We start from the raw sequence: 27,084 nt of genomic DNA, 5'->3' as shown, positions 1-27,084 counted from the left end.
CTCCAGCTGCGGCCTCACCAAGGCCGAGTACAAGGGGAGAATGACGTCCCGAGATTTGCTGGAGAAGCATCTATGGATGCAAGCCAGTGTCATGGTCGCTTTATTAGCCGCAGCATCACATTGCAGGCTCATGTTCATCTTGTGGTCAATGATGACCCCCAGGATGACACAGATCCATGTTCCTGAGAACTCTCTGGGTCCTATCCTATAGCTGGTTTCCCACCCGCTGAACCGTTGAGCAGCTGAGCCCAGAGTCTTTGTTTTCCTACAAGGATATCATGGGATACTAAATCAAAAGCCTTTTGGAAGTCTAGGTATATAACGCCTACTTCGTCTCCCATGTCCAGGTGGTGAGAAACCTTGTCATAGAAGGAGATGAGATTGGTAAGACAGTCTACCTGCAATAAAGCCATGTTGGCTGTCATTCAGAACCTTACCTTCTGTGAGCATATCCCACATAGATTCTTTAATGAGCTTTTCCAGGATTTTCCCTGGGATGGAGGTTAGGCTGATTGGCTTATAGTTGCCCAGGTCCTCCCTCTTCCTCTTCTTAAAGATGAGCACATTGTTGGCCCTCGTCCAATTGTCAGGGATTTCCCCTGTGAACCACAAATTCTGAAAGAGCTTTGCCAAGGGTTCTGTGATGACCTCAGCCAGTTCCTTCAGCACTCTTGGATGAAGTCCATCTGGTTCTGCTGACTTTTATAAATGTCTAGCTTTTCTAGTTGGTATTGTACCCACCCAGCATCCAGTGGGGAGGCTGTCAGTCCCAGCATATCCTCCATGAGCCTAATCTTGCTTGACTTTCCCCTTGGTCCAGTGAAATACTGAAGCAAAGTGGGCATTCAGGAGTTCAGTTTTTTCCTGAATGTTGGTTACCAGCTGTCCTGAGGTGTTAAGCAGGGGTCCCACACCTCCATTTGTTTTCATTCTACTGCCTACATACCTAAAGAAGGACTTCTTATCATCCTTGACTCCCATAGCTAACCTAAACTCCGTCACTGCCTTGGCTTTCTTGATCACTTCCTTACAAATGCTGGCCACTGTTGTATAGTCCTCCTTGAGGACCATCCCTAGCTTCTACTGTGCATACACCTCTTTTTTCTTTTTTAAGAGGACCATAATGTCCCTATTTAGTCAGCCTGTCTGCTACCTTTCCTCTTTGCAGGAACGGTTTTCTTTTGTGCTTCGAGGATCGTATCCTTGAGCAATGACCACTCTTCACGCACCCCATTTGCCTTCCCTTCCTGGTCCCGCATCACTTCTCCTACTAATGTTCTGAGCCTGTCGAAGTCAGCATTTTTGAAATCCAGGACTTCAGTCCTGCTGGTTGATTTGCTGACCTTGCAGCAGACGGTGAACCTGGTAATTTCATGGTTGCTGTCACCCAGGTTACCCACAATGTTCAAGCCACACACCAAATCATCTCGGCCAAGACCAAATCTAGGAGACTGTTACTTCTGGTTAGCCCTTGCACTTCCTCAGTCAGAAAAATCTCCTCAAGCACAGTCAGGAAACTGTGTGAATGATCTGACCTAGCCAAGTGTTCCTCCCATTGTATGTCCAGGTAATTGAGGTCACCCATGACAACCATGTCCTTTGCACATGTGGCCTCTGTCAGTTCTTGAGAGAACTTGAGATCCAGCTCCTCCCCTTGGTTTGGTGGCCTATAGTAAATGCCTACAGTTAGGTTTCTCTCACCTCCCTTGCCTCCCCACCGCCCTAACCTGTAGCTTGACCCAGAGGGTTTCAAGCGGCTTATCTTTGGAGCCAATGTCAGCCAGTGTGAAGTAGGCCAGGTCAGGGCTGTGTGCATGGGTCCCGGCTGGTATCACAGGGCTGGGGCCAGTGGAGACAGCAGCCAGAAGGAGCCGCTGCCCTCTGGGACTGCCTTGTCTAGAAAGGCAGTCCAGCTGTGGAGCTGCCCCTGCCCTGCTGCGTGTCCAAGGAGTGGCAGGACGCACTACAAGGGGGCAGTGCCTGGGCCAGGTGGAACCAAGGGTCCTACTGCAGGCTGGACAAAGCCCTCCACGGGCCAATTTTGTCCACCCCTGAGCTACAGCCTGATTTAAATCATGGGCCCAGATCCCTAATATTGTGGCCCTATCATGGCAGGAGCTGCCATTTTTGTGCCCAGATCATGGTACTGCTCTTGCCCCCCATGCCCAATGATTGGATGAGGGGGCAGGTTTAGGGCCAGGTTTAATTGCAGTAGCAGAGGCCTTGCTTCCAAGGGCTCTGATTGCTGCGGAAAAGCCCATGCTCTCCCCATCCTCAACCTGACTGGAAGAGGCAGGAACAGCAGGTAGCCCTGGCACCAGATAGGGGAGACATGTTTGCTCCTCTGCATGTGCGTTCTTTCCCTCCATCCCAGCCCCCAGTGCCCCAGTTTTCCCACCTGGAAAAGCAAAAAATTCCTCCCGTACCTGGTGCCAGCGCCATCTGCCGAGGCAGACCTCAGGCACTCCCAACCCCCATGCCCCAATTTTGTCAACAGCAAACAGCCCCTCCCTTATCAATCCCCAAGCTCTCTCCTCCCCCTGTACCTTTTATGACCCCCTTCACCACTCCCCTGGGTTACTAGGCTTTTGCTTTTGGCTGCAAAATGTTTTCCCCAGCCTGCAGCAGCCATCTTGTTGCAACAAAATGCCATGATATTGCCGCTTGCTGGGGAAGTGAAAATCACTTAATTTTGTGGTTTTCATGAAAAATGTGAAATCATGATTTAAACCAGGCCCTACCTATAGCATCCTTTTTGGCAGTAGGAACATTTGAAATACTGTATGAACTACTATATTTACTCAAATATAAGGCAAGGTTTGTTCCCCCAATCAGCATGGGAGTGGGGAGACCCTCGGCTTATATTCCCATACAAAGTGGAGGGGGGAGCAGGTGGCTGCTGCAGCTTGAGCCTGGGTTGGGGCTAGAGTCAGGCCCACACCAGGCCCTTAGCTGCCTCCTACACCCCACCTCTGCTTCCCCACTGCAGCTTCTGCCCCTGGGCCCAACCTACTTCCCTCCCTCTTACTGTCCAGAACAGCTTGGCTCCAGTTCTTGCTGGTGTCTTTCTTGGATATGGGTCATAAGGAAACTCCTTTCCTTGCTTAGCCAATCACCAGCACCAACACTGGTGCATCGTCTGCCTAGCCAGTCAGCAGGGCTGGCACTGCTGCATGGCCGTGCAAGGGCTGAGCTTTCGTATGCTGTGCTCCAAGATGGAGCACCCCTAGCAGCATCTGATGATGGCGGGGAGGGGGTTAGAAAAGGGAAGGGGCAGAGACTGGGGGGAGTGGTGGAGAGAAAAGCAGAAGTTGTGGGGAGGTGGGGGTGGAGAGTGCAGGGGGCAGCAGGGCAGGAAGGCTGTAGGGGGAAGAAATGGGCATGACAAGGGAGCTGTCTGACCCCCCTCCCACTGCTTTACCTGCTGTATCAGTGGGGAGGTGGGATTTAAGATACTTTCCAATGCTTAGATTCTATACCTGGAAAATTATAACAAATGTATAAATTTTCCATATATAGAATAGTTGCCTTATATTCAGGGTTGTCTTTTATTTGAGTAAATATGGTAGTATTTAATACTGATGGTTCCGTTTTTAGTAGTAACATTTTTTTTTACATCTTAAGCAAATAAGTTCAGTAGTTTTTGGTATTCTTGCACTAATATCTCGGGGGTAGATGGGAAAAGGAACTAAAGCCTTTTCATAATGACTTTTGTTATTATTTTTCTTCACATTGTGTTTCGTAAGTGTAGTTTTTTATGTTGACATGTTTTGGTTGGGTTTTTTTTGTTCTGGTTATTAAAAATACCGCTGAGGCTGATGATACCTGTGGAGCCTTAAGCCACTAAAAACTTATCTAGCGCTTATCAAACATTTTAAATCCATACTCTTAAGGCAGAAAAACAACAGGAGGTTTTCTGTGTCTGAAATGGGTTGTGACTTGCCTTTTGAAAATGAATTGTTTTAAATGTAGTTCTGTGTTATTTAAGTATCAGTTTGTCACTGACTTGGTAGAAAATAAAGAATTATGCTAAATAAGTTATTGATGCATCTCTGTTTTGGTGGCAAGCTGACAAACTTTTTTTTCCCTGCAAAAAGTTGCAAATGTCAACATTTGGCCTCATCTCATCTCACTTAAAGATGGAGCTAGGGTCTAGAAATCTACAGTTTACCTCTTTACAGTTTACTTCTTTACTGTAAAATATTCTTGTGGTTGAGACCAGCCATGGCAGGATGATAAAGCACAAGGTGGAAGAGGTCACCTTGCAGCACTTGGAAGCTAAAGCCCCTCCTTGACTTACCTAGGTAACTTTATTAAATAAACCTAGTCTTTTATATGATTCAAATTGTAGCAAGTGACTCTTAACACAAAGTACATTTAGTGACAGTGTTGCATCAGGACAAAAACCATCCACCTAAAACTTTAAATTCAAAGTATGGCTATTAGAAATTAAAGAGAATATCGTGCAATCCAGGCCACTTACACAGTACTGTCAGCAGATCACTCCAGCATTCCCCTGTGGCTTTTACTTAAATGAAAAAGCAATATGCACATCAGCTTCATCAAGCCTACACTATAATGCAAAACTTTACCTGCAGTCTTACATTCTCATGTATCAGCAAATCAGCTTGTTTGATTGTTATGCATTCCAAGTATTTGGGAAACTAACCTTGGGCATTGCCAAGGTAACTATCAGGTTTTGCTGGAAATACTTTGAATGCGTCCACACTCAAAGCTTCCCTGTACCAGCCAAGACAGCCTTTTTGCTAACTATAACACCACCCCTTCTAGGTGAGATTTGGCACCCTTTGGGAGCCAGAACAATTATGTGTAATCACTCTCTGGTCCTATGCTAGCTTTAGCAGTCTCATCTGCAGCTAGTGCAGGGGTGAGAAAAATATGGCCCACAGACCAGACCTGGCCCACCAACTGATTGTATATGGCCACTGATCCACAAGTTGGAAAGTCATAGGTTCTGGCCTGCAGGGAGCTGACTACTGTGACTGTTGCATTGTGCCAGGTGGGTGGGTATATCCCAACTCCATCTGCAGCTTCCACCAGCTCCCATGCCACACACTGGAAACAGCTCTGCGTGTGCACTGGCATCAGCTGTGGATGCTTCCTGCAGGTTCCCACTGGGGCATGGGCAACTGCCCAGGACCACTGCTGACACGCTGATGAAGTAGCATCACCTGCGGACCCAGGCAGATGCCCCAGTCTCCAGCGGGAACCTGTCAGCTGCATCCACAGCTGATGCCAGTGCCTACCCAGCCCTGCTTGTGATGCATGGGCCAGGAGCTAGCATAAGCTGCGGGGATTTACTGTATGTGCAGGACTCTTCAGGGGTGGGAGGGTATGGAGGTGGCCTTGCCCTTGATAAGGATGATGGCCAGAGCTGGGCACTGGGAAAAAGCAGGACCTGGTAGCGGGCACACTCACCCCTGCCAGGTCCCTTTTGGCTGCGGCTGCAGTGAAGGTCCTCCCCATCACCACCACCACCGCCAGTGTGGCTGATGGGGCAGTAGTGGTGGTGGTGATGGTCGTGGCAGTGGACAGGAACTACAACACAGCCCTGGCACAGGCTCTGGGTGGCTGCAGACAGAAGAGTCCTGGAAGTGGCAAGTGCACCTGCTACTGGGTCCTGCTTTTTTCTGGCACCCAGCAATGGCCTCCACTACTCATTGTGGCCAGGGCTGTCTCTCTTCCCTCTCTTCCCTTCCTTCCTGCCCTCCCCACCCAAACCATCCCACACCTACAGTCTGTCCCCACAGCTTGCACCAGATTCTACCCTGTATGCCAGAAGCAGCTCTGGGTGGGCATTGGCATCAGCTGTGGATGCAACTGGCAGGTTCCCGCTGGAGATCAGGGTGTTTGTCCAAGCCCCTCAGGATAGAAGGGTGGGCAGGAGGTGGTGCTGGTGGCATTTGGGGGCCATGGCTGAGCTGCCTATATTAGCTCTCACCCCCACTTGCCTGCAGCCCCATCCCACTCAGGGAGGTTTGGTGAGTTGTTTTGGGTGACCTGGTCCACCACAGCTCCCCAAAACTTCCTATGTGGCCAAAGGTCCAAATAATTGCCCACCCCTGAGTGACTGCCTTCCAGAGTGCACTTCGCTTTCTTTGCTAGCACAGCTCTTTTAGAGTTCCAGAGGCCTTTGGGTGTACATGTGCACTGGTAGCTTGGTCATGGAAGCTGCTGTCTCTTGCCATAACTTCTGGCAGCAGAACAAGGCAGGTAGACAAGACTTGAATGTTATCTAATTTTATTTAAAAATCCTTGTGCATGCTACTAACAATATGAAGTTAAAATTTAAAGGTTGTTTCAGTTAAATTACATTTTGTTTGGTGTTTCTTTCCATTCTGTTTACCAGGAGAGCAAACAATGTTGTTTTCGTACTGTCAGTAGCACAACTTTGGCAGGGGGTGCTGGGGAGTTGGAGCCCCAGCTCCAGGCACCAATTCAGAGGGTATGTTGGAAAGGCAGCTCCCAAAAAGCTTGTGCTGCCACAACAACAGACTGTGTCCAAGTAGCTTGCATTGACATGGCAGCAGGAGGAGGTAGGCACTTATTTCCCTTCCCTCCCCCCACTGTTGCTCAGGCCACCAAAATTTTTAAGTTCCACCTCTGATTACCATTCATGATGAAACGGCCTGCTTCATTTTCTGATGTTCCTCCCTGACTGCAGCGTTTGTCCAGGAGTCATGAGATACTATTATAATTATAATATTTTAAAGTATTTTTAAAGTCATTTTATAAATTTTAATAAGCCTTCCCTCCCCCATCAGGCAGGCAGAACGGAGACCTTCAACCTGGGAGGACTGGCACAGCTCCCACAGCCCTCCCGGGGTTGCGGGCCCCTGATCTGCCTGCTGGATGTGAGAAGCTGTTTCAAGCTTCCCCATTATAGCCTATGGACAAAACTTTGAAACAGCATCATTGTTTTGATGAAACGAAATAGTAGTTTCAAATCGAAATGAAATTCAAAACAAAACACTGTTCCATCAAAACCTCGAAATGGAAGTAAAAATGGAGCATTGCCATTTCACACAGCCCTAATAGGCAAGTCCAACAGTCTCTCTACATCTCATTTGCCCATCTGTATTAAGTCTGCTAGGGTTACTTTGAGAATAAATACTTTAAAAATTGTAGTCCTCAGATGCCATGGTGGTGAGGGCCTAGAAGCACCTGAGAAGATTGCCTTGTATTTTATTTTTATTGGGTTGCACAAATTTCCTTGATTTCAGGGGCTTTTTTCTTTCTTTCAGATTTTTGTGGGGAAGGGAAGGTTAATGACAGTGCCTTCTCTTCCCATCGCCCTTTGCTATTTATCTTTGTCAGCCCTTTTGCTGGTGGTTGCAGTGAAAAAGGGAGATGGGAAGTATCTCCAAAGCACCTTTTGTAGTTGGAGAAAGTAGTACTGCATGGTTCTACTGCCTCAGCAAAAGTGAATCTCCTGTAGACTCCATTTTGTTTTTCTGAAGTGAAATCTTGAATCCCATGAGGTGACTTCAGCATATGGGGATAAGAGACACTGTAGAGCTGGTGGAGATTATGCAGCTTTTGCCAGCACAACACCTGTTGCCTGCCAACTTTGTTACTCTCTAGATCACAACGTAAGTTGGCACACATGAAAAACGTATATGTATTAATATAAGATGCACTATTAGTTGTTTATTATTTAGCATTGCAACAAAGAGAGAATGTACTGGGTTTTTCAAAGGGCTTTCAGTCCATCTCCTAAATAGTATCTTTCAGTTTTTGTAGGATTACCATATTTCCAGTTCAGAAAAAGAGGACACCTATCGGGGAGGTGGGGGAGGGTAATATGATTGTAGGTAGAGGGGGCAGTGATATGCCTGTGACCTGCCCCTCACTCCCAAGTCACAGCCTCCCAACCCAGGTTCACAGATTCATAGATGTTCGGGTCAGAAGGGACCTCAGTAGGTCATTGAGTCCGACCCCCTGCCCTGGGCAGGAAAGGGCGCTGGGGTCAGATGACCCCAGCTAGGTGCTTGTCCTGTCTCCTCTTGAAGACCCCCAAAGTAGGGGAAAGCACCACCTCCCTTGAAAGCCATACCACCTGCCTTGGAAAGTGCCCCTCGCTCCCAACCTGCAGCCCCCCCCGTGCCTGGTGATACTTCTCATTCCTGACCCACAGCCCACTGCTCCCCCCAGCCCTGCCAGTGCCACTCACTCCCAACCTGTCACCCTCTGTTCCTCCCCAGCCCTGCTGCCTATGCAGCTCCCTGCTGCACTCAAAGAACCTCCCCAGCCCCTTCCACCACTGGAGGGGCAGGCACCTCCCCTGCTTCCCTGCCCTACTGCACCCCAGTGCTAGCAGACATCTGCCCCCTTTGCACATTCATCCCGTTACACAACACGCACCCCCCCCCAACAGTGCCCTGGCCCTCCAGCCCACCCCCCCCTCACAAACTTACCTGCCTGCAGCTGCTGGGGTGCACACACAGACGCACATGATGTCCCCATCCTTCAATCACCGTCCTCTACTCCCCCCACCACAAGCAACTCCTTGCTGGGGCAAGCCAGGAATTGCCAGGGAAAATGTTGAGGCTGAAAAGAGCAAAGTTCTGGACATCTCTTGATATTTAAAAAAAACACCAAAATATTGATGGAAGGACCCAAAAAGAGGACATGTCCAGGAAAATCTGGACATATGGTAACCATAGTTTTTGGGATTCAGTTAATTATGCGAATGGATGATAGCTGTTTTGAAGTTCTATCTAATTACAGGCTTAATTATTTTTTGTACATGCCAGCCATTAACCTATCCCAGATCCTATGTATACATTAATTATGTTCATGTAAATGAATGTCAGAGATTATACATACAAAATCACTGGCATAAAATTAGTAGAGATGTGTAAGAAAAAAATTAGAGATATGTAAATTTTCCTGGGCAGAAACCTTGTCTTTGTATTTGCTTATAAAACACCTGAGAAGCTTTACTGGACTGTGTTAGTAGTGGTCATTAAGACATGAATATATCTATATTGCCTTAATCAGCTGCATTAGGCCAAATTCATAGAAACAGAAAATTAGGGTTGGAAGGGACCTCTGGAGGTCATCTAGTCCAACCTTCTGCTGAAAGAAGGACCATCCGCAACTATAACATCCCAGCCAAGGCTTTGTCTAGCTGGATCTTAAAAACCTCCAAGGATGGAGATTCCACAACCTCTCTGAATAACCTCTTCTAGTAGTTTACTACCTTCCTAGTAAGAGTTTTTCCTAATATCTAACCTAAACTTCCCTTTCTGCAACTTGAAACCATTGCTCCTTGTCATGTCTGGTGGAATGAGGAATAGCTCATTGAAAATCAGTGGGTGTGTCTATACATGCTATTAATATGCAGCAATAAACTCCAGTGCATATCACGCTGGAGTTTATTGCTCCCAGGTGCCATGTTTGAACATGCGACCAGAACTCCCATACATTGAGCCAGTTTGGAGCAGCCCCAGCTGTCAGGGTACCTGGGGGTCAGTCTGCTAGCCCAGGTCTGCTCCAGTCCGACTCAGCATGCTGCAGAGGGGCTGACTGGGGCGTGAGGGTGCTCCAGTGTTGGGCTAGCAAGCAGGCAGCCCTCACACTGAAGCATCTTTGTGCCCCAGTCAGCCATTCACACGTGTTGCTGTGCACTAAAAAGCTCCACCGTAGGGTAGTACTTCTATTTACAAGTACTACCCTATGGTGGAGTTTATTAGTTTTCTGCAGCCTAAAAGGGCTGCCTGTGGAGACACCCAGACATTTACTGCGAAGAGCTAGTGAGTTAGCAGTAGCCATGGAGGAACTTGATGGATTACTTTATTTACCTAAATCCAAGATGACTTTGAATTTAAGATGACTTCCCAGGAAGTAGATTATATGCAAGTAGAATTTATAAACTTGTTGTAATTTTCCAAGTATAGAATCTAATTATTGAGTTGCAATCTTAAATTCACTGTCCTCCTTCCTCCTCCCCCTCCCATTGCTGCAGCAATGAAAGCTGTAGCGGGGGCATGCGATCAGTAGGCATGCAGTCACCTTTGATCCCTACACCCCCTCCCACAGCCTCTGCCCCTCACCTACTTCTATGCAACCTCTGCCTCCACCCCTCCAGTATTCTGGTGCTTACTATTTGCATGCCTCTGGCTCTGACTAGTTCCAGGTCTGGTTCTGGCTCTGTTCCTGGGCACGCAGCACATGGAAGCTTTGGCCCTTGCTTGACCACACTCAGGCCTGGAGTCCGAGCCGCAACAGCCACGCTTCCCAATGTCCTAACTTATACTTGTGTGTGTATCCCTGTATATTCTACTGTGGTATCATGGATAGCTTTGATGGTAGAATTTAGCTAATGAGACATTTTGATAAGATGTCTTGATAGGAAACATTATGAGAAATAAAGACAATTGGAGAACTCCAGTACAAAGTAATACTTTTATACCCATTTGCTACTAGTTTTCATAGGTTTAGAGCCTTGCAGGAGGAGGAGGATGGGCTTAAATATAAGTAGCCATAAAGTTGGGAGGGGGGTGTCACAGGGTCACGCAGGTGCCCTGTTCCTATGAAGGAATAAGGGCTGCTGAAGCTCCCTGAGACAGCACAGGTGGTGGTTGCCAGAGCAACCAGGCTGGTCACATGGCCAGAAGGGGGCAGGGCCAGGCCTTTATAAACAGCCCAGGCCGGAGCCTTAGTTAGCAGTTCCCTTCTGGCAGCCTGAGGTGCAGGAGCTTTGCACGAGAGCTGAGCAGAGCAGAACAGAACTGATTGTTGCAGCCCGACCACCCAAGCGGCTATAGCATGGTGAGGGTGGAGAGGACCCTGACTGAGAGGCCTTTGCGAGAGAGCCAGGTGGGCTTAGATCTTATGTTATAGCCAGGAGGCTTATCGTTGTATTTCAGCTGTTTGGCTTATGGTTCTGTTTAGTTACTGTTAGACCGGAGGACCGGGTGAGGCTGTAGGGGTGTGAGGAGGCCTCACAGGGGCTCCCCAGCAGCTTGGAGGTTCCTGGTGCCTTGTGTGGGCACATGAGTGGTGCTTGGGAAGGCCCAGCTGTTCAATGTTGAGGCGGCACAGAGGGTAGCCTTGTATGGGCAATAGTCAGAGGCCCGAGCAGGGCAGAGGACCCCGGCCAAGGGTCCTAGCACCAAAGTGAAGCCTGTAGGGGCTTGTGTTGGGCTTCAGGTGTGGGAGCCACACGAGTGAAGCCTAGGGTAGGTGCTGTAAAGGCGACTAGCCCGGTGAGGCCAAGTCAGCGGCTATATAGAGCCCAGAGACGGTGACAAGCCGTAGGAGCAGGCACATATTTAAGAGAGGCCCCAGGCGGGGCACGTGTAGAGGAAGAAACCTCAAGAAGAGGGGCGTATGGTTGACCAACCCCCCGAGAGGTTATGGACAGGAAGGAGCCCCAGAGAGGCTCCACTGCAGTGAGAACCTCGAGGGGCCAAAGGGGCCAGGTAAGGCTCCAGCCGCCTGAGCCTAATTGGATACAGATTGTTAACCAGAGCTCAGAGGGGCCAGGTAAGGCTCCGGACGCCTGAGCCTAATTTGGATACAGATTGGGGGTACAAACCCAGAGGGGCTAGGTAAGGCTTAGGCCGCTGGCCCAGTGGGGAAGAAAACCATTAGTAAGCCCGGTAGGGCTAATCAGTTGTAAGGGGCGCCAGCTGCGTGACAAGCCCAGGGGCGCCAGGGAAGGGGCATTGGTTGCGTGCCAGGCCCAAGGGAGCTGGGCAAGGCACAGGTAGCAATTGGACCTGATAATGTCCGGAAGAGCTGCGAGGCTTGGGGCGTGCTAAAGGGGAGGTAGGAGGCACGCATTGCCCATAAGGCTGGGGTACACCGAGTCACCTCATAGGGAATGGGGGATAGTTAAGCATAACACCGTGTATTAGGGGATCAAAGGCAGCCTCCCTTATAGAACCATATAACAACAAGACGTGGCGGGCGAGATAAGAGGGTGCTGAATTGCCTAATTGGCATGGTAGGGGGCGCTAGTGGGATCGCGGCCGCTCCTAGGCCCCACTCTGTGACGGGGGTGGGTCAATTTCTGATTTTTATGCCCTTACCAGGTAGTTGGGGTCGAAGGAATACCCATTCACTACATAAAGAAGTTTTAGCATCTTTTAAGTTCCTCTTGAATTACTCAGTTTCTTTTCAGATGCTCTCCATATGCTGCCTATTTGGTGGGCTTGTAGGGGGGGGGCAAGGAGGAATAATTTTTTTAAAATATGTGAGTGAAGGAGCTACTTGATTTTTTTTTTTTTTTTTTTTTTTTACTCTCGAATCTTAAATTTTTAGTAAAATAAATTTTTAAGTTGTTTGGTACTGCCATATTTGGTTTTATCAGTGAGTATTCGAGAGACTAAGAAAGGTGTAGTCATTAGCTTCATCTCAAATCCAGTGTTACAGTTGCTCTAATGGCAAAATACTAGAGGATGCTCTATGCCTTTTTAATGCTCAAAGCCCTTAAAACCTCAGATTTGTACACAGCAGCATTTGTGGCAGAGCCTATACATGAGGGACATAACACAGGGATAAATCTATACGCTACATTGGTTATTGTATATTTCCATTGTTCCTTTTGGGTGGGACTAGCCCTACCCTGAAGTAAAGGCCTATTCCTTTAGAAGAACAAGACCCTACCTTTTGGCCTTGTGGGCTGAATCACTGGTGCAGCGTCAATCTGTAAGCTGGATCCAGTCCATGGGCCCTATCCAGTGCATGGAACTAGGTCCCTGTGGCCCTGGCCGCCCACATGCTAGATCAGACCGTTCACCAGTTGGTGCCCACAGCCCAGCCCTGCATGTCATCTAGCCCTTAGGACTTAGCAGTTTGGTGTGGGGAGCAGTGGCAGTGTTAATTGCCATATATCCCTGCTGCCAAATTTCCAGACCTGTGGGAAGCCCCACTGGACAGATGACATGACTCTATGGGACAGATGGTGAGCATCACTGCTGTCTTAAACGGAGGGTGGGGCCCAGAGACTTGGAGTCCCAGCAGAGTTCAGGATCAACAGATGAAAAGAACAGGGATGGAAGTAAGGCTATAGGGTTAATGTCAATGTTATGGATAGGAATGCCAAGCAGAGCCCTTTGTGCTTCTATATTGTAAGGGAAACTGGTAGTAATCCATATGTCTCAGTTGCCTAACATTCCATTTTAAAAGATTCTTGCAGTCTTCTCTGGGAAATTCTCATATCTCCATTGTTTATATCAGGCCTTTGATATTTTAAACAGGAAATCCCCTTAGGTTGCATAAGTGTAATTTTAGTCCATGAACTCGTATTCTAAATGTTTTGCTGATAGTGTTGATGCCATTTCCCTTCTCATTTGAATGCATAAGGAAAATGTTTGCTCTATAGTGAAGTTATACTCCTTGTACCATCAAAGCAGGAATAGTGCATACAGCAGTAGCTGGAGCTATAGCGTGCTGGCCTGGGCTGCCCAAAGCCTAATAAATCTACAGATCTGGCCTAAGATTTATGCAGTCTATTTATATATATCACCAGTTTCCTTTTAGGGCAAAACCTTCCTCAACTCTGGGAACAGGAGAGAGAAAAGAGAGCCAGGCTGGATCTCCCCATCTGCCTTCCCCCTGGGCCCGGGAAACCATCTCTTCCTGTGAGAAAACAGCCCTCTTTTATTTCTAGATAATGTAGTTAGCAGTTGGGTTCCTCTAATCTTCCAGTGTGTGTACCAGGGAATATTGTCAAGCTATGCAGGCAGATGGTTGGTAATGAAGGTTCCACCTCCAAGTCCACAATATTTTTCTTGTGGGAATGATATTAGGAGTGATGTCCACAAAGAGGTTGGAGAGATCCAAACTATTCTGATAAAATATTGTATTAATACAGTTATCTGACAGAGAAATATAATTGCCATATCATTTCAGACTTAGTCTGTGCCACTCAGTTATACTGTCTAAGTATGGTAAGTATCAGATGCTTCTAAGAAAGATGTTGCACAATTCTGACAGGTTAACAACAGGCTTAGGGAAGGAGTTTCTTCCTAACCTGAGGCAATTAGGGTATGTCTGTGTGGAACAAGGCAGTGCAGTACAAAAACAAGATACTGCTTGATTGTAATTGTGTTGCTTTCCTTGCCTCAGCTCCCAAGCTGGGAGCAATATAGCCATAACAGTAAGGTGCTGCATGTCTGCCAGTAAGCTCTGTTCTCTGCTTGCACAGCCATTTTATTTCCAGCATATGGAAAATGAGCACAGCATGGTTCATTACGCTTGCACTGCACTCTATAGACACATGCTTAGCAAGTTATGCCCATAAAAGTGGTTCTCAAGATTTTCAGACTTGAGACGCACCTTGTTAGACTTGCAACACTCCTTGGAAAATGCCAGGTTTTAGTTTTCACTCTCTTTTTTGACTGCGGAAAAAATAGAACAGCAGTTCCTCTGCTGCAAAGAATTCAGAGCAACCATAACAAGTCAAATAGGAATCCATAGTGTTAAAAACATTCTGAATTTTTTGGGTTTATCCTTTGAATCATGTAGGTGTTTGCACAGCTAACAGAACTAAAGTTGTGCATCACTCCATGACATCATTTAAAAAGGATCTTGCACCTTTGCACAGACAGCAACCTGGCTGAGAAGCACTATCCTAAGACATCAGATTGCTATTTCTTATATGTTTCTGTACCAGCTCATGAAACTTCACTCATTTTTCTTATAAATGCCAAATGTCGTCATCTTTATTTTTTTTGTATCTCCCTCATGTAAAAAAAAGTCTCAAGCTTGCTTAATTAAAAACAAGTTAAACAAACTAGATATTGTGGTAAGTGTAATATTCAGACTCATTAGTGTCATCACCTTCCCCTGATTGACAGAGTCCAGTACTTTTCTGGAACTTAAGGAACTATGTTAAGTTGGTGATACTTAAGCTGGTTATGCACTAATAATTTTAGAAACATAAGCATCATTTTCAGGCTTTGTTCTGATGAGTCATTTACCAACTCTGTGTTTTATTTGGTAACAGCTTCTAAGCCTTTGAAGATCTGTGCACCCTCTTTAGCAATTAACTTTGTTCACCCTCACTATGAACCTTAATATCAAAGTGTTCCTTTGCTGTTTTTATAAAGTGCCTTTATACTGCACTCATCCCAGTTTCTGCACATTCACATGACTAGCTTAATTAAAATCAGACAGCTCAATAATTCTACCATAAGCTAGTAATAATGAAGCTGTGGGAGTCCTTGAAGCCCATTATCATTCAAATGCCCAATGGTTTCTCAAATAAAGTGGATGATTAAGTATGGTTTATAGAAGTAAGGGAGATTATTAGCAGTGAAAGATGCATTTGAACTTGCTGAAAGGATGGCCTTTGTCTCAAGACCTACTCTGAGTAATAATTATGCTAGGTCTTCATTTTATCCCAGCAGTCTCTCCTTATTCACGCTTTCAGTGTTTGAATAGCTTGCTATTTCTTGTTAATCCCTACAGGAATGTGGCTTTGGATATGGGGAGGATGCACAGTGCATGACATGCAGGCCAAACAGATTCAAGGAGGACTGGGGATTTCAGAAGTGCAAGCCTTGTCTGGACTGTGCACTAGTTAACCGATTTCAGAAGACCAACTGCTCTGCCATGAGCAATGCAATATGTGGGGACTGCTTACCAGGGTGAGTCTATTTCTAGAAATAAAAGAAAATTAAAAAAAATAATAATATTAATGGTTGCAAGTTGGTGTTTCTTGGAGAAATGAGTCCATGATTATTTATATGAAGGTCCTAGATTCTGCTCTAATCTAATTTGAATTTTAGTCATGGACTCTGCAAAAGTTTAGGTATGTCTCTGAGCACATTGCTTCACTTTCTGTCTGTAAAATTGGGATAATAATACATCTCTTCTATAGGAGTATTTCCTAACATCTATACGGTGCTCCCAAAACATAATAGAGTTTTAATCCTGGTAGGCTCTTTCACATGTATTATCAACACAGCAAAGTCAAACTATTCTATAGTCTAATTTAAACCTGTCTATTTTGGAAACCCTTATCATTTTCCATCTTAATCCTGAAAATATTTTCTTTTCTAAAAACACTATACATGTTTAATTGTGAAATGTATTGCATCACATGAACTAAATTCTCTGCTCAACATTCACATTGCCTGTTTTCTCATCTCTGACACTCTCCCAAATAAGAAGTACACATTGTTTTGGAAGGCAAAATAACAAGAAAACAATTTTTGCAGTATCATGGCCAACTTTGGGACATAAAGTAACCTGTCTGGAAACATAAATGTCCAGGAAATGTGGCATCTCAGAAGATAGTCTGCATGATACAGCAGGAACTTCCTGGTGTAGCAGGACAGCAACAAGACTAAGTTTCTGACTTTTTTACAGGAACAGTAGTAAGACTGTTACTTCTATGCTGTAAATAGTTCTTTATATAAATTCCTGTCAATAATAATGTTGTTTCCACACCACAAATCTCATCAAGATACTACAGATTATGTGTGGCAAACCACTTGCCTTAAGCCACCTCAGTGGCTACTCCAGGTATAAGCTACAGTGCTCAGCTATAACTACTGCAAATTCCTTAGCAGCTGTGAGAGATTTAATGTAGGACTCTACCTCCTCTTCTTACTGGGGCCAGAGGGATGGAGGAGCCATCTTGGCAGTGTCCATGCGCTTCTATTCTTCACTATTTCTGTTCTAGCAAAGCAGGATCAGCTTCCCTGAGTAAGATGTGTACCCATTTTTGGAGCACCCTGACTTTGTGGAGGGGGGGGAAGTACACACAGTATATGAGTAAATGCAGTATGCAAGTAAGTACAGTGCATTCCTTGACTTGAATGGGATGTCCACATCTGAGGACACAACTTGGTCTTCTGAATATAATATATATATATATAGGCTTCTTCACAGCATACTCTGCTTTGTTGTCTAAAAGTTTTTAATAGAAATGAGAGAGAATTAGGCCTAAATATTTCTTAGACAATATAAAGTTGATATACACTTCTAGTTCTAACTCCCAAAGCCTTTAGAAATAAGATTTCCTATTTTCTGTAGGATTTGAATAAGTTGTATTACTCAAAGTGTCCATTAGAAAATCTTACCAGGAGCAGAAATAAAACTAAGCCATTTTCTTATATACCACAATACATGCATATGGTACTTTACCAAGTAATAAAGGCATTGTACCCTTCCACAAGGAACTGACAGCTCACCATGGCAATGTACAGCAAGGAGAAACAAAGTGAGAGAATAGCCATATATAGACATTCAGTTTCTTCTGGGAAAGTCACTGCTGTCCTAGAAAAACCCACATACATATTCAGGATTGTTCTCCCAGACCAAAAATGCCTGCTTTGGGAGAGAAATAACCTGGGAACAGCGAGGGTTAAATCACTCCTGGGAGAGTTGCTCCTGGGAAAGTAAGTGTCTGTCCATATTCACTTCTGAGAGAAGCCACAGCATTTGAGGGTGCTTTGCTTCTGCCTGCCCTGCTCCCTTTTCCCCAGGGAGACAGTATGTTGCTTTTGCTGGACTCTGCTCCAGTTGAGCAGGGAGCAAAACACATGCCCTTCACAATCCCCACATTTTGCTACAGGGAAATGCAGGTTGACCCTGAGCGATCTGAGTCAGCCAATCATGGCTGCCCTGTGCATTGCTGCCATCTGTTTCCAGGAAGACTGAGGAAGCTTCCAAGCATGCTGAAATGTGTGCACAGCACCAACACTGTAAGCTCTCTGCTCTTCAGAGGCTCAGCATTCAAATGTCTGTTCAGACGTCTCTGGGTAAGTTTTTTTACCAGGAGAACAAACCTGGGAGAATTCGCCCAGATCTTTTGAATGTGTGTACGGAGGCAGTGTTGAAAAACAATAGCTATAACAGTGAGAGACTGAACTATGCTTTTTAGTCCCTTGAAGCCAGTTGATTTCAGTGACTTGGATGGGAGCCATAATTACTTACCTATCTTGTTTGTGCCTATCTTCCCCTTCTGTATAGTATAGCTTAAGGCAGTATCTACAGTGGGGTTTGATAAACTTTAACCAGTCGTGTTTAAAGCATTCTTCAAAGACTTAATAATTCTGAGCCCTGATCCTGCAAAAAACTTACACAACTTGCATAACTTTACCCACTGTGAGTAGTTTAATTGAAATCAGTGGAATTACTGCATAATATTGCGGTGTTTACCCTGAATCACAATGCAGCTTGAGGGTTAGTAGGTCTATCATAGATATGATCTTCTCACTCCAGCAAATCCAAGAAAACTCTTGGGAACAAAGGAGATAACTATGTATTGCCTTCATTGACCTGACCAGGACCTTTGACCGTGTGAGCTGAAAAGGCCTCTTCACATTGTTGGAAAAGATTTAGCTGCCCACAAAAATTCCACAGCATAATCTGTTCTTTCCATGATGGAATGCTGGGAACAGTCAGCTCTGATGGATCAACTTCTGAAGCTTTTGAAATTGAAAGCAGAGTTGAGCAGGGCTAGGTCCTTGTTCTAACCCTGTTCAAGATTTTCTTTTCTCTTCTTCCAATGCATGCTATTGGGATTGTTACCAGTGGAATCTATCTACGTATGCTCAGATGGAAAATTATTCAACCTTACACACTTTAAAGCATTGAATAAAGTGTAAAAAGTTTTGATTTGGGAGCTGCTGTTTGCAAGTGATGCTGTACTAATAGCACACACATAGAGCAACTTTCAAAGCCTGATCAGTTGCTTTGCTTATACCTACCAAGATTTCAGTTTTATAGTCAGCATCAAGAAAACCAATGTTATGAGCCAGAACATTGATTCACCACCAGCAATCATGATGGGTTAAAAAGTACTGGATGTTGTAAGTCAATTTATGTACCTTGAGTCCATTGGTACCAACAAGTTGTCACTTGAGGCTGCACTGAATACCTGCATTGGCAAAGCATCAGGTAACATGAGTATGCTGAGCAAATATGTGTGGAACAACAACAAACTGACTGTTAAGACTAAGGCTAAAGCAGATTGTGCTTGCATCATCAACACTCTTTTGTGCGGCAGCAAATCCCAGGCCACATGCTCTACTCAAGAACAGTGACTCAACAACTTCTACTTTTATGTTTCCATGGCTTCATTCTAAAAATTTACTGGTGGGGGAAAAAATATCTACACGGAAGCCTTGGAACATGCCAGCATTATGAGCATTCACTCTTAGTCAGCACTGACTTTGGCTTGTACAGTGACTGTGTACACAAAGATCTCTGTATAGAGAACTCCTTACAGGATGAAGACCACATGGGCATCCTTATCTCTATTTCAAAGATATTTGCGAGAGAGAAATGAAGGCAAAAAATGCTGAGCCAAATGACTGAGGGGAGATTGCTGAGGATTGAATTATTTGGAAACAATCTATTAAGCATGGAATGAAGGCTTTCAGGGAAAGAGTCCAACATGCAGAAAAAAGAAGAAACCTTGGGAAGTTCAGGACTGTTTGATACAAACTTCACATATGATAAGTACAGAAGGGATTGTCACTCAAGAATTGGGCTCTATAACCACATCTGCAGTTGTTTAACAAACTAATGCACATGGCACAAATCTATTGTCTTGCAAGCCAGACGGATCTGTACCAAGGGGTTGGTCTAGGGCAGCCTATGTGTGTGGCACATGGCAGATTGGGCTGGGGGCAGGCAGCACAATGACCAATAGTACAGGGCGTTGAAAGCAGGGCATCAGATCAGGCAGGGATCACAGGGTAAAAAGCAGAAAGAAGATCAGGAGATGGAGCAGAGAGCAGAAAGCTAAGGAGCAGACTGGTAAAGGAAAAGGATCAGAGTGGCATTCAGGGATGGGGCTAATTTGTGGTACGCCTGCCAAAAAGGTTGGCCCCTAATGGTCTACATGGTGCTTGAGGTCCTTTCCAACCCTATTCTAATATTATAAAAGCCTTAGCCTGTCTGTCTGTCTGTTCATAATGCTTTATTCGCTCTACACAGACAGAGGCAGACAGTGGAGCACCGCCATGACAGTGAGGATGGAGGGGCCAGAGCGGAGAGAGGCGAAGCCAGCTCTGTGCCACTCCCCTGCTCCTTGGAGGCAGAGGGGGACACCCCCCTCCCCTGCTAATTCCCCTGCCCCCCTCCCCCTGACCTCACCCCCCTCTACTGCTCTTTGGGGGCAAAGGGGGACACAGGGACCAGTGTGCCGCCATAACAGAGGGGACAGAGTGGGGGGTGGGCTTCTTGGAGTCAGGGGCTGGTGCCCCCCCCACAACAGCCAGCAGGGAGGGGAGGTGGTGGGAAACAGGGGAGGAAGGGGAGCAGGGGTTAACACTGGCCCTGGCCTGAAGCAGTCAGGGGAGGCAGGGAGCAGCCCCAGCCCCAGCCCTGGCCCAAAGGTGAAGGAGGGAAACAGCACAGGCCCCAAGTGGTGGGGCAGAATAGGGAGTGGCTCCAGCCCTAGCCCAAAGCAGGTGGGGGGGTGGGAGTAACAGCCCTGGCTGTATCCCAAAGCGGCAGGTGGAGGCAGGGAGCGGCCCTGGTCGGAAGGTGAAGGGGGAAAATGGCACCGTGGGGCCCCCCCCCCCGCAATCATTTTTAATGGGCAATTCGCCAGTGATTTTATATTCTTTTGAAGTTTTGTGGGGATTAGTTGTTTTTATCTTTGTTTTTTAACATCATCATTCCACAGTTCATTCCCATTATATTTCAGGATGGAGCTGTGATGATATTATATCTGAAGAGAGAGAGATGTGTGTGTGAGTGTATATATGTGTGTGAGACTTCCAGAACCATGGCCTAGAGCTGCCTTTTTCATAGAGAGGGTGTGCTAAAAGATGGCTGCCAGTTTTTCTCTCAGACAGCAAGCAGAAGGAATGGAGTCTGGTGTTAACTCTTCTACAGACACTCTAAAATTGGCAGCAGTTTTTTGGCTGCTTATTTAACTGTTCCACCCCTCCTATTTACTGTCACAGAGAAAAGCTGGCAGCCATCTTGCATGCTTCTATTCCTTTATGCCTTCTATTCCAATGAAGAAAAATCAGCTTCCCTGCTTAAGACACGCATCTCAGTTTTGGAGAGCTGATGTTTGGGGACAGGGTGCTCGTGGTATGTGTGTAAATATGATACCCTGCAGTAGGACCCAATGGCTAACACTAGATTATCTCCCCTCTTTGATATTTCCTGTTTAGATGGTAAACTCAGGGTAAAGACTTGTTTCATGCAGTGTGTTTGTACGCTCCCAAGCACAGCACTCAAGTCTTTAGACACTATTATAAAAATCAATTATTTTATTATTAACTGACATGGGCAGTTGCTTTATTTTCTAGATTTTACAGGAAGACTAAGCTTGGAGGCTTTCAGGACATGGAGTGTGTTCCTTGTGGTGATCCCCCTCCTCCCTATGAACCTCACTGTAAGTGCTGTTTTATCTCCAATTGGAACTGGATTAACTTTTGCCTTTTTTATTTTGTTTTTAATACCTTAGTGTGAAAGCTAAGAAAAGCTGTAATTTTGTTGCTGAAACTGAGCCATGTGATTCTTATTTAATCATATTTCCTTAACAAGAAAATAAGTTCTTGATCATGACATGTGGAAGAACGAAAACAGATGCAGGGATGGATTTAATTTAACATACCAGGCATATAAGTGGGTCTAATACTGAGGATCCTGGGCTCCCAATAGATAATGTATCAGTCAGGCAGACTCTTCTCTGCCTACCCATAGGATTTTGTAATCATGCTGCTATTTGAATTTCATGGATTTTTCTTGCAAAAATTGTAGACTAGATCATTTTTCCTGATTAAATAAAGTATTCAGATAGTTTCTTTTGAAGAGAAAAGATTTTGGAACATAGCTTTTTTTGGATTTCTGCTGTTGTTTGAGGGCAATGTTCTGTGTTGGAATAGTTCAGTTTTTATTCAAGACTGCAAAATTTGAAATTATTTAGTTAGGTTTCTCTAATGGCCATAATAAATCAATCACCTTGTTATAGTCTCTATAATAATTTCCCTCCAGTTATGATGTATGTCAAGAAAGTTGGATTGTTTTTCAATTAGTTTTATAGGGTCAAGCATTCAATCTATTAACATGCTTTCTGTTAAGTGTAGCTTTCACTATAATGAGACCAACTGGGCATGAGGGACCTAATTCTGTTCTGACTTACTTAAAACAGCTATCTTCAATACAGCAGAATTGCACAAGACATTTCAAGGTTTAATTTGGGCCCAGATAAGCAATTTGATATATACACTTCTTTTGTTTCAGGAATTGAAAATAAATATCTGTCTTAAATCTTCTAATGATAAAATACAGCTGTACTGGGAAGTGTAAATACAAAAGCATGAAACCTTGTGTTTGGTGGGTTTTGGGGTTTTTTTTACTCCCTGATGCTTAATATTGTTTAGCTTTAGATATTTAATTAGTGCATTATTTTCTTTTTTTACTTACATTCATTGAACTGTGTGGAAACACTCACTTCTTTAGAAAGGTATAAAAAATTATTAATGGGTAGAGCTAACTACCAATACTCTACCTTTCCTATTCCTTTTTCCTTTTAAAGTAAAATAAAGACAAATATTTGTGCAGCTAACTCAGAGCCATTTTAGATGAAAAGGAAAAGTTTAAATGTCTTACCCCAATAAATTAACTGTCTTGTGAGGGGCTTTGGCAAGTTTTTATTTGCTTACAAACACTACCATTGGGTCATGAACTAGGCTAAAGGTTCATGGTAAGTCTGAGACATGGGTGAGGACTGGTAGTAGTTGATTATTATCCAGTTAGCTATAAATCTAAATACTTGCTTTCATCTTCTGTCTTTCTGCAGACATTTTAAAACAGATCTGGTTTAAATATTTACTCATGAAAAAACAGATTGTGGATTGTTAAAGACAATGTTGAAAGAATTCTGTAATGGAAAAATAAAGCCTTAAAGACTAAGAAAATTGTTCTCTCTATGTAGATAAAGAGAAGACAATTAATTCTCTGTATTTAGTGGAATAGAAAATTACTTATATGCAGACATAACATTTTTAAATATTGAATTCAAATAAGGTATAAATACTTGCTTCTAGACCTTGGTAAAGCATCCAGACATCAGTTTAGGAGTGACCAGTGTATTTTTGGAATGTCTGCATAAATTCACTTTATAAATGAGATGAAGTCATCAATATTCATGGCAACTGAGTGAATGGCACTAGTATTTCTTGTCTATCTTCTTAAAACAAAACAAACACAACTGTAAAACTTGAAGAGAAAGGTAGGGTAGGACTATCCTGCTACCTCTCCAGAAGAGAAATGATGACTTAGAATAAATATAACAATTCTGGCTAGTTTTAAGATTTACTAAATATTAGGTGAAATAAAGGAAAAATAGGAAGAAAATGCATCAAATACAGTTAAACAACCCTATATTTTTCCATTTGAAACCCTATCAGACTAAGGTAGACTTTTACCATAAACACATTTTCTTTACTGCTGCTTTTGCATTAAATGTGCCTTTGGGGTTTTATTCATAGTTTCATAGTTTCTAGGGTCAGAAGGGACCTGAGCAGATCATCTAGTCCAGCCCCCTGCCATGGCAGGAAAGAGTACTGGGGTCAAACGACCCCAGCAAGGTGTACATCTAGCCTCCTCTTAAAGACCCCTAGGGTGGGAGCCAGCATCCTAGCCGCCCAAGTTGGTTCCAGATCCTAGCCGCCCTGACCGTGAAGTAACGCCTCCTGATATCTAGTCTGAATCTACCCTCTGCCAGCTTGTGACTGTTATTCCTGGTCACTCCTGGCAGTGGAGTAATCTGCTTTGTCCTGTAATTAAAGCTTGTAGAAATGATTTGAGAATGCCACATTTATCATTAAAGAACTGAAGAGCCATAAGGGCATATGTTTGTGCACATTTCACAGAGATTGGGACTCTCATTTGAAGAGAAATGTTTGATAATTAACAAATGAAAAGGAAAACTATCCAAAATATTAATGATCTTTCTCTTGAGAGAGAATTGGGCTTTAGCTGGTTTCATTATTGTTGAGTTTCCATAGTATTCAACATTGTCATTGCTTGGAATAATGTAGGTAAGACAATCTTTCAGAGAGAGAGAGAGAGAGAGAGAAGCACTCATGTATTTGCTTAACAGTGAAAAACTCACTGGAAAACTATCTTGTTTGGTAATCTCTTTTATTGGGCCAACTACATAGTTGAGAGAGGTGGTAGACAAGCTTTTGGGCACAAAATGTTCTTGCTCAAGTCGGAGAAGAAGCAGATACAACCTAAGCTAAGTGCCTGGTAAAACAATTACTTTTGTTTAGTCCAACAGCTGCAGATGGTAAATACTCTGGTGATGATGGGGGGAGGGGGAGTTCTGTATAAACTTTAGAAGTTGATGTTTCTTATTAGTTTAGCTCCTTTTTTTATTCATGCTGTGAATTTTCCATTTTAAATGGTGAATTTCAATATCTACTATGTTTTGGTAGTGTTGTGTTGTTGCCATGTTGGTCTAGATGCGAGGAAGGGCAGTTTGTGTTCTGTACATATCAATTCAAGAAGTAAGGTGGTTAGGATTTCCTGGGGAGAGGGGGAGATGCATAGAGACTGGCACTGACTTCAAGACCTGTTTCCCGTGTGTTCAAGAGTGGTGGCTTGGGGTGTTCGCAGATAATCCTTATCAACCCATTTCCGGGATTGCCATGCACACAACAGGGCTTGGACAGGCTTGTTTCTTTGGACAGGGCTTGTTTCTTTGCTTGTGCGACTGAACACTCTTGCTGCCTTGTGCAATGGGTCATTGTTACAACTGGAATGAGCCATCCCTGTGGTAGGCAGTCATTGGCTGCTATGCTGGCAGGAAGCCAGCCCTGTCCCAAGCACAGCCTTAAAAACCAGCATGGCAGACTGTCTATAAGCAAGTCTTTTGGTGACCTTGTTAGACCATCCTGGTACCTTGCCTTGATTTTTGTCCCTGCTCTTGCTCCCTCTTGCTGCATACTTGGTATCCATATATAGCTTCTTAACTTTGGCTTGCTCCTAACTGCTACTGAGCTACTGATCTGTGGGCCTTTGATGCTGTCCTGTTTCTTTAGCTTCCTGATTAGGATGTGATCTCTGGCATCCTAACTGCAACTTGGTTTACAGCTTCATGATTCTGGGTGTTTGATGTTGACCTGTTTCTAATCACGACTGGCCTCCAGACAGAACGAGGTGAGCTGAAGCACTTGACAGAAAAGAAAAAGAACCGCTGTTGCGTAGGAGGTGTTGTGGTGGGCCCAGCCTTTGTGCCATGAATTGCCTACTGAAGACCAGATTTGGGCTGTATCAGGGATTTCTGTCTAGGTCTGACCTCTTGAGGAAGGTAACCCATTTGGCTGAACATTGTACCTCCAACTCTGCATCCATAAACATCTTACTGTCATTCCTGTATCTGCATCTTTTTTCTAGCTCCCTTGTAGCTTTTCACTCCATTTACACTATGGAAATCATTACCCCTATTGCTGTTGTAGATTCCACAGCTTTGTTAATTTTGTGGTTTTGGAATTTGCTAAAGCCACCTGGATCCTAGTTCAGCATAAGGGCATTCCCAAGGCAAACCTGTGGACCTATTACATTCAAGTTGGCTCTTTTTGAGGCTACTTTCTGAATCTATTGTAAATTGTTACAGTTTTGGTTTGATCCACTATACTTATTACTTCTTGGCTTGCCCTACATAGCTCTACCATCCAGTGGTACTCTGAAAGAATCCAGCCTTATTTGGAATACTACTTCCAAAACTAACCTAGTAAGGTGTGGCTGCAAGGGAGGTAGGTCCCTGACTCCATGGCAGTTGGTCCCAATGTGTCAGGAACCTCCAAAGTGGCTGCAACACACCACACAACACTCCAACAACTTTTCCCATATCTTGCAGAGTCAGGCAGTGTGAAACCCACTGCAGTACCACCAGCTGAGTAGTAGTGGGGTGGGTTTCCATTTGTTCAATAAGAGTCAGCGATGTGGGTTTTCCAGAAAATTTTCCAATGCCCTAAATAGAGTGTGATCCAATTTAGCATGTTTATTTGATTTATATTTAGTAAACAAAACTAAAAAACTACCCCAATGTTAATTTTATGTCCCAATAGCCACAAGTATTTGAACTCAAATATTTGATTAGGAAAAAAAATAGAGCGCACTTAATGTGGTTTAAATGTTATATTCAAACAAATTCAAAGTTTTATAGTAGAAATAAATGATTTAAATTGGAATACTTGTAAAAATTTAAAAACAATACACGTACTTCCCTTACATTGTTTGTTTAAATTTAAGAAAAAAAATAAAGGTACTGAAAACTGTTGGCACACTAATTTTAGCACACCCAAAGAACTGTGCAGGATATGCCATGGTTGTCCACTCATCTACGTCAACAGAGTTTAACTCTTCCACTGAGGTCATTGTGGCACCTCCAGTTTCACTGTCACCATCTGTAGAATCACTTGCATTGATTATTAGTTCCATTTCTGAATCAGATTGAGGCAAATCTGATTCAGAACTACTTGAACCACATTCTCTTTCATTAAAGAATGGTTTTACCAGTGAGTCTATGGGCAAGAGCAACTTTATCATCACACTGCATCTTCTTCACTAATTGTGCTTCTGACTGATTCTCCAGAAGCAAGAGATTTTGAGAAGCAGAAACAAGCTTAGCAGTGCATTCATTTGTTAGTCTATTCCTCTTTTGTGTCTTGATTGAGCTGAAAGTCTTCCAGTTCTATTCACAAGAAGCTGCTGTTGGTGGAACACTTAGGATCCTTAGAGCAAACCTGGACAGCAGTCGGGTGTTAAAGTATCCCTACCACCACGTGAGAGGAGACGTATTCTCTGCTGCCTGCCAAATAATGTCTTTGCTCCAGAGTTTTTGTTTTGCACAGTACTCAGCAATGTCTGTCATAACAATTGCTTTGTCAATGTTGGGGGCATTCTTAGCTACTTCCATAATTGTATCCAGAGCAGTAGATAATTCATCTTCTGATAAATGTTGTCCTCTGCATTGATGATCCAAAATGTTTGTGCCAGATGAACTGTATGAGAGCAAAACTCAGATCTCTTAGTAAACATTTATTTTACTACTACTACTTCTTTTTTGGATTGAGGTGAAGAAAACAAAAGCTGAATTAGATTTTCCTTCAGTTG

At 44.3% G+C, this 27,084-nt stretch overlaps 1 protein-coding gene across 1 annotated transcript in view; it reads left to right on the top strand.

Annotated features, from left to right (window-relative positions):
* TNFRSF19 (TNF receptor superfamily member 19) overlaps positions 1-27,084 on the top strand; it is a 93,802-nt gene that overhangs the window by 33,970 nt on the left and 32,748 nt on the right. Inside the window, exons 5-6 of the mRNA XM_019530176.1 lie at positions 15,448-15,626; positions 21,264-21,349. Of these exons, the coding sequence (XP_019385721.1) occupies positions 15,448-15,626; positions 21,264-21,349 (265 nt within the window). The remainder of the gene's footprint in view (positions 1-15,447; positions 15,627-21,263; positions 21,350-27,084) is intronic.

The sequence above is a fragment of the Crocodylus porosus genome, unplaced genomic scaffold (genome assembly GCF_001723895.1).
Source record: "Crocodylus porosus isolate Cpor-Errol unplaced genomic scaffold, CroPor_comp1, whole genome shotgun sequence".
Classification (NCBI taxonomy): Eukaryota; Metazoa; Chordata; order Crocodylia; family Crocodylidae; genus Crocodylus; species Crocodylus porosus.
This window is presented reverse-complemented; position numbering and strand designations above follow the sequence as displayed.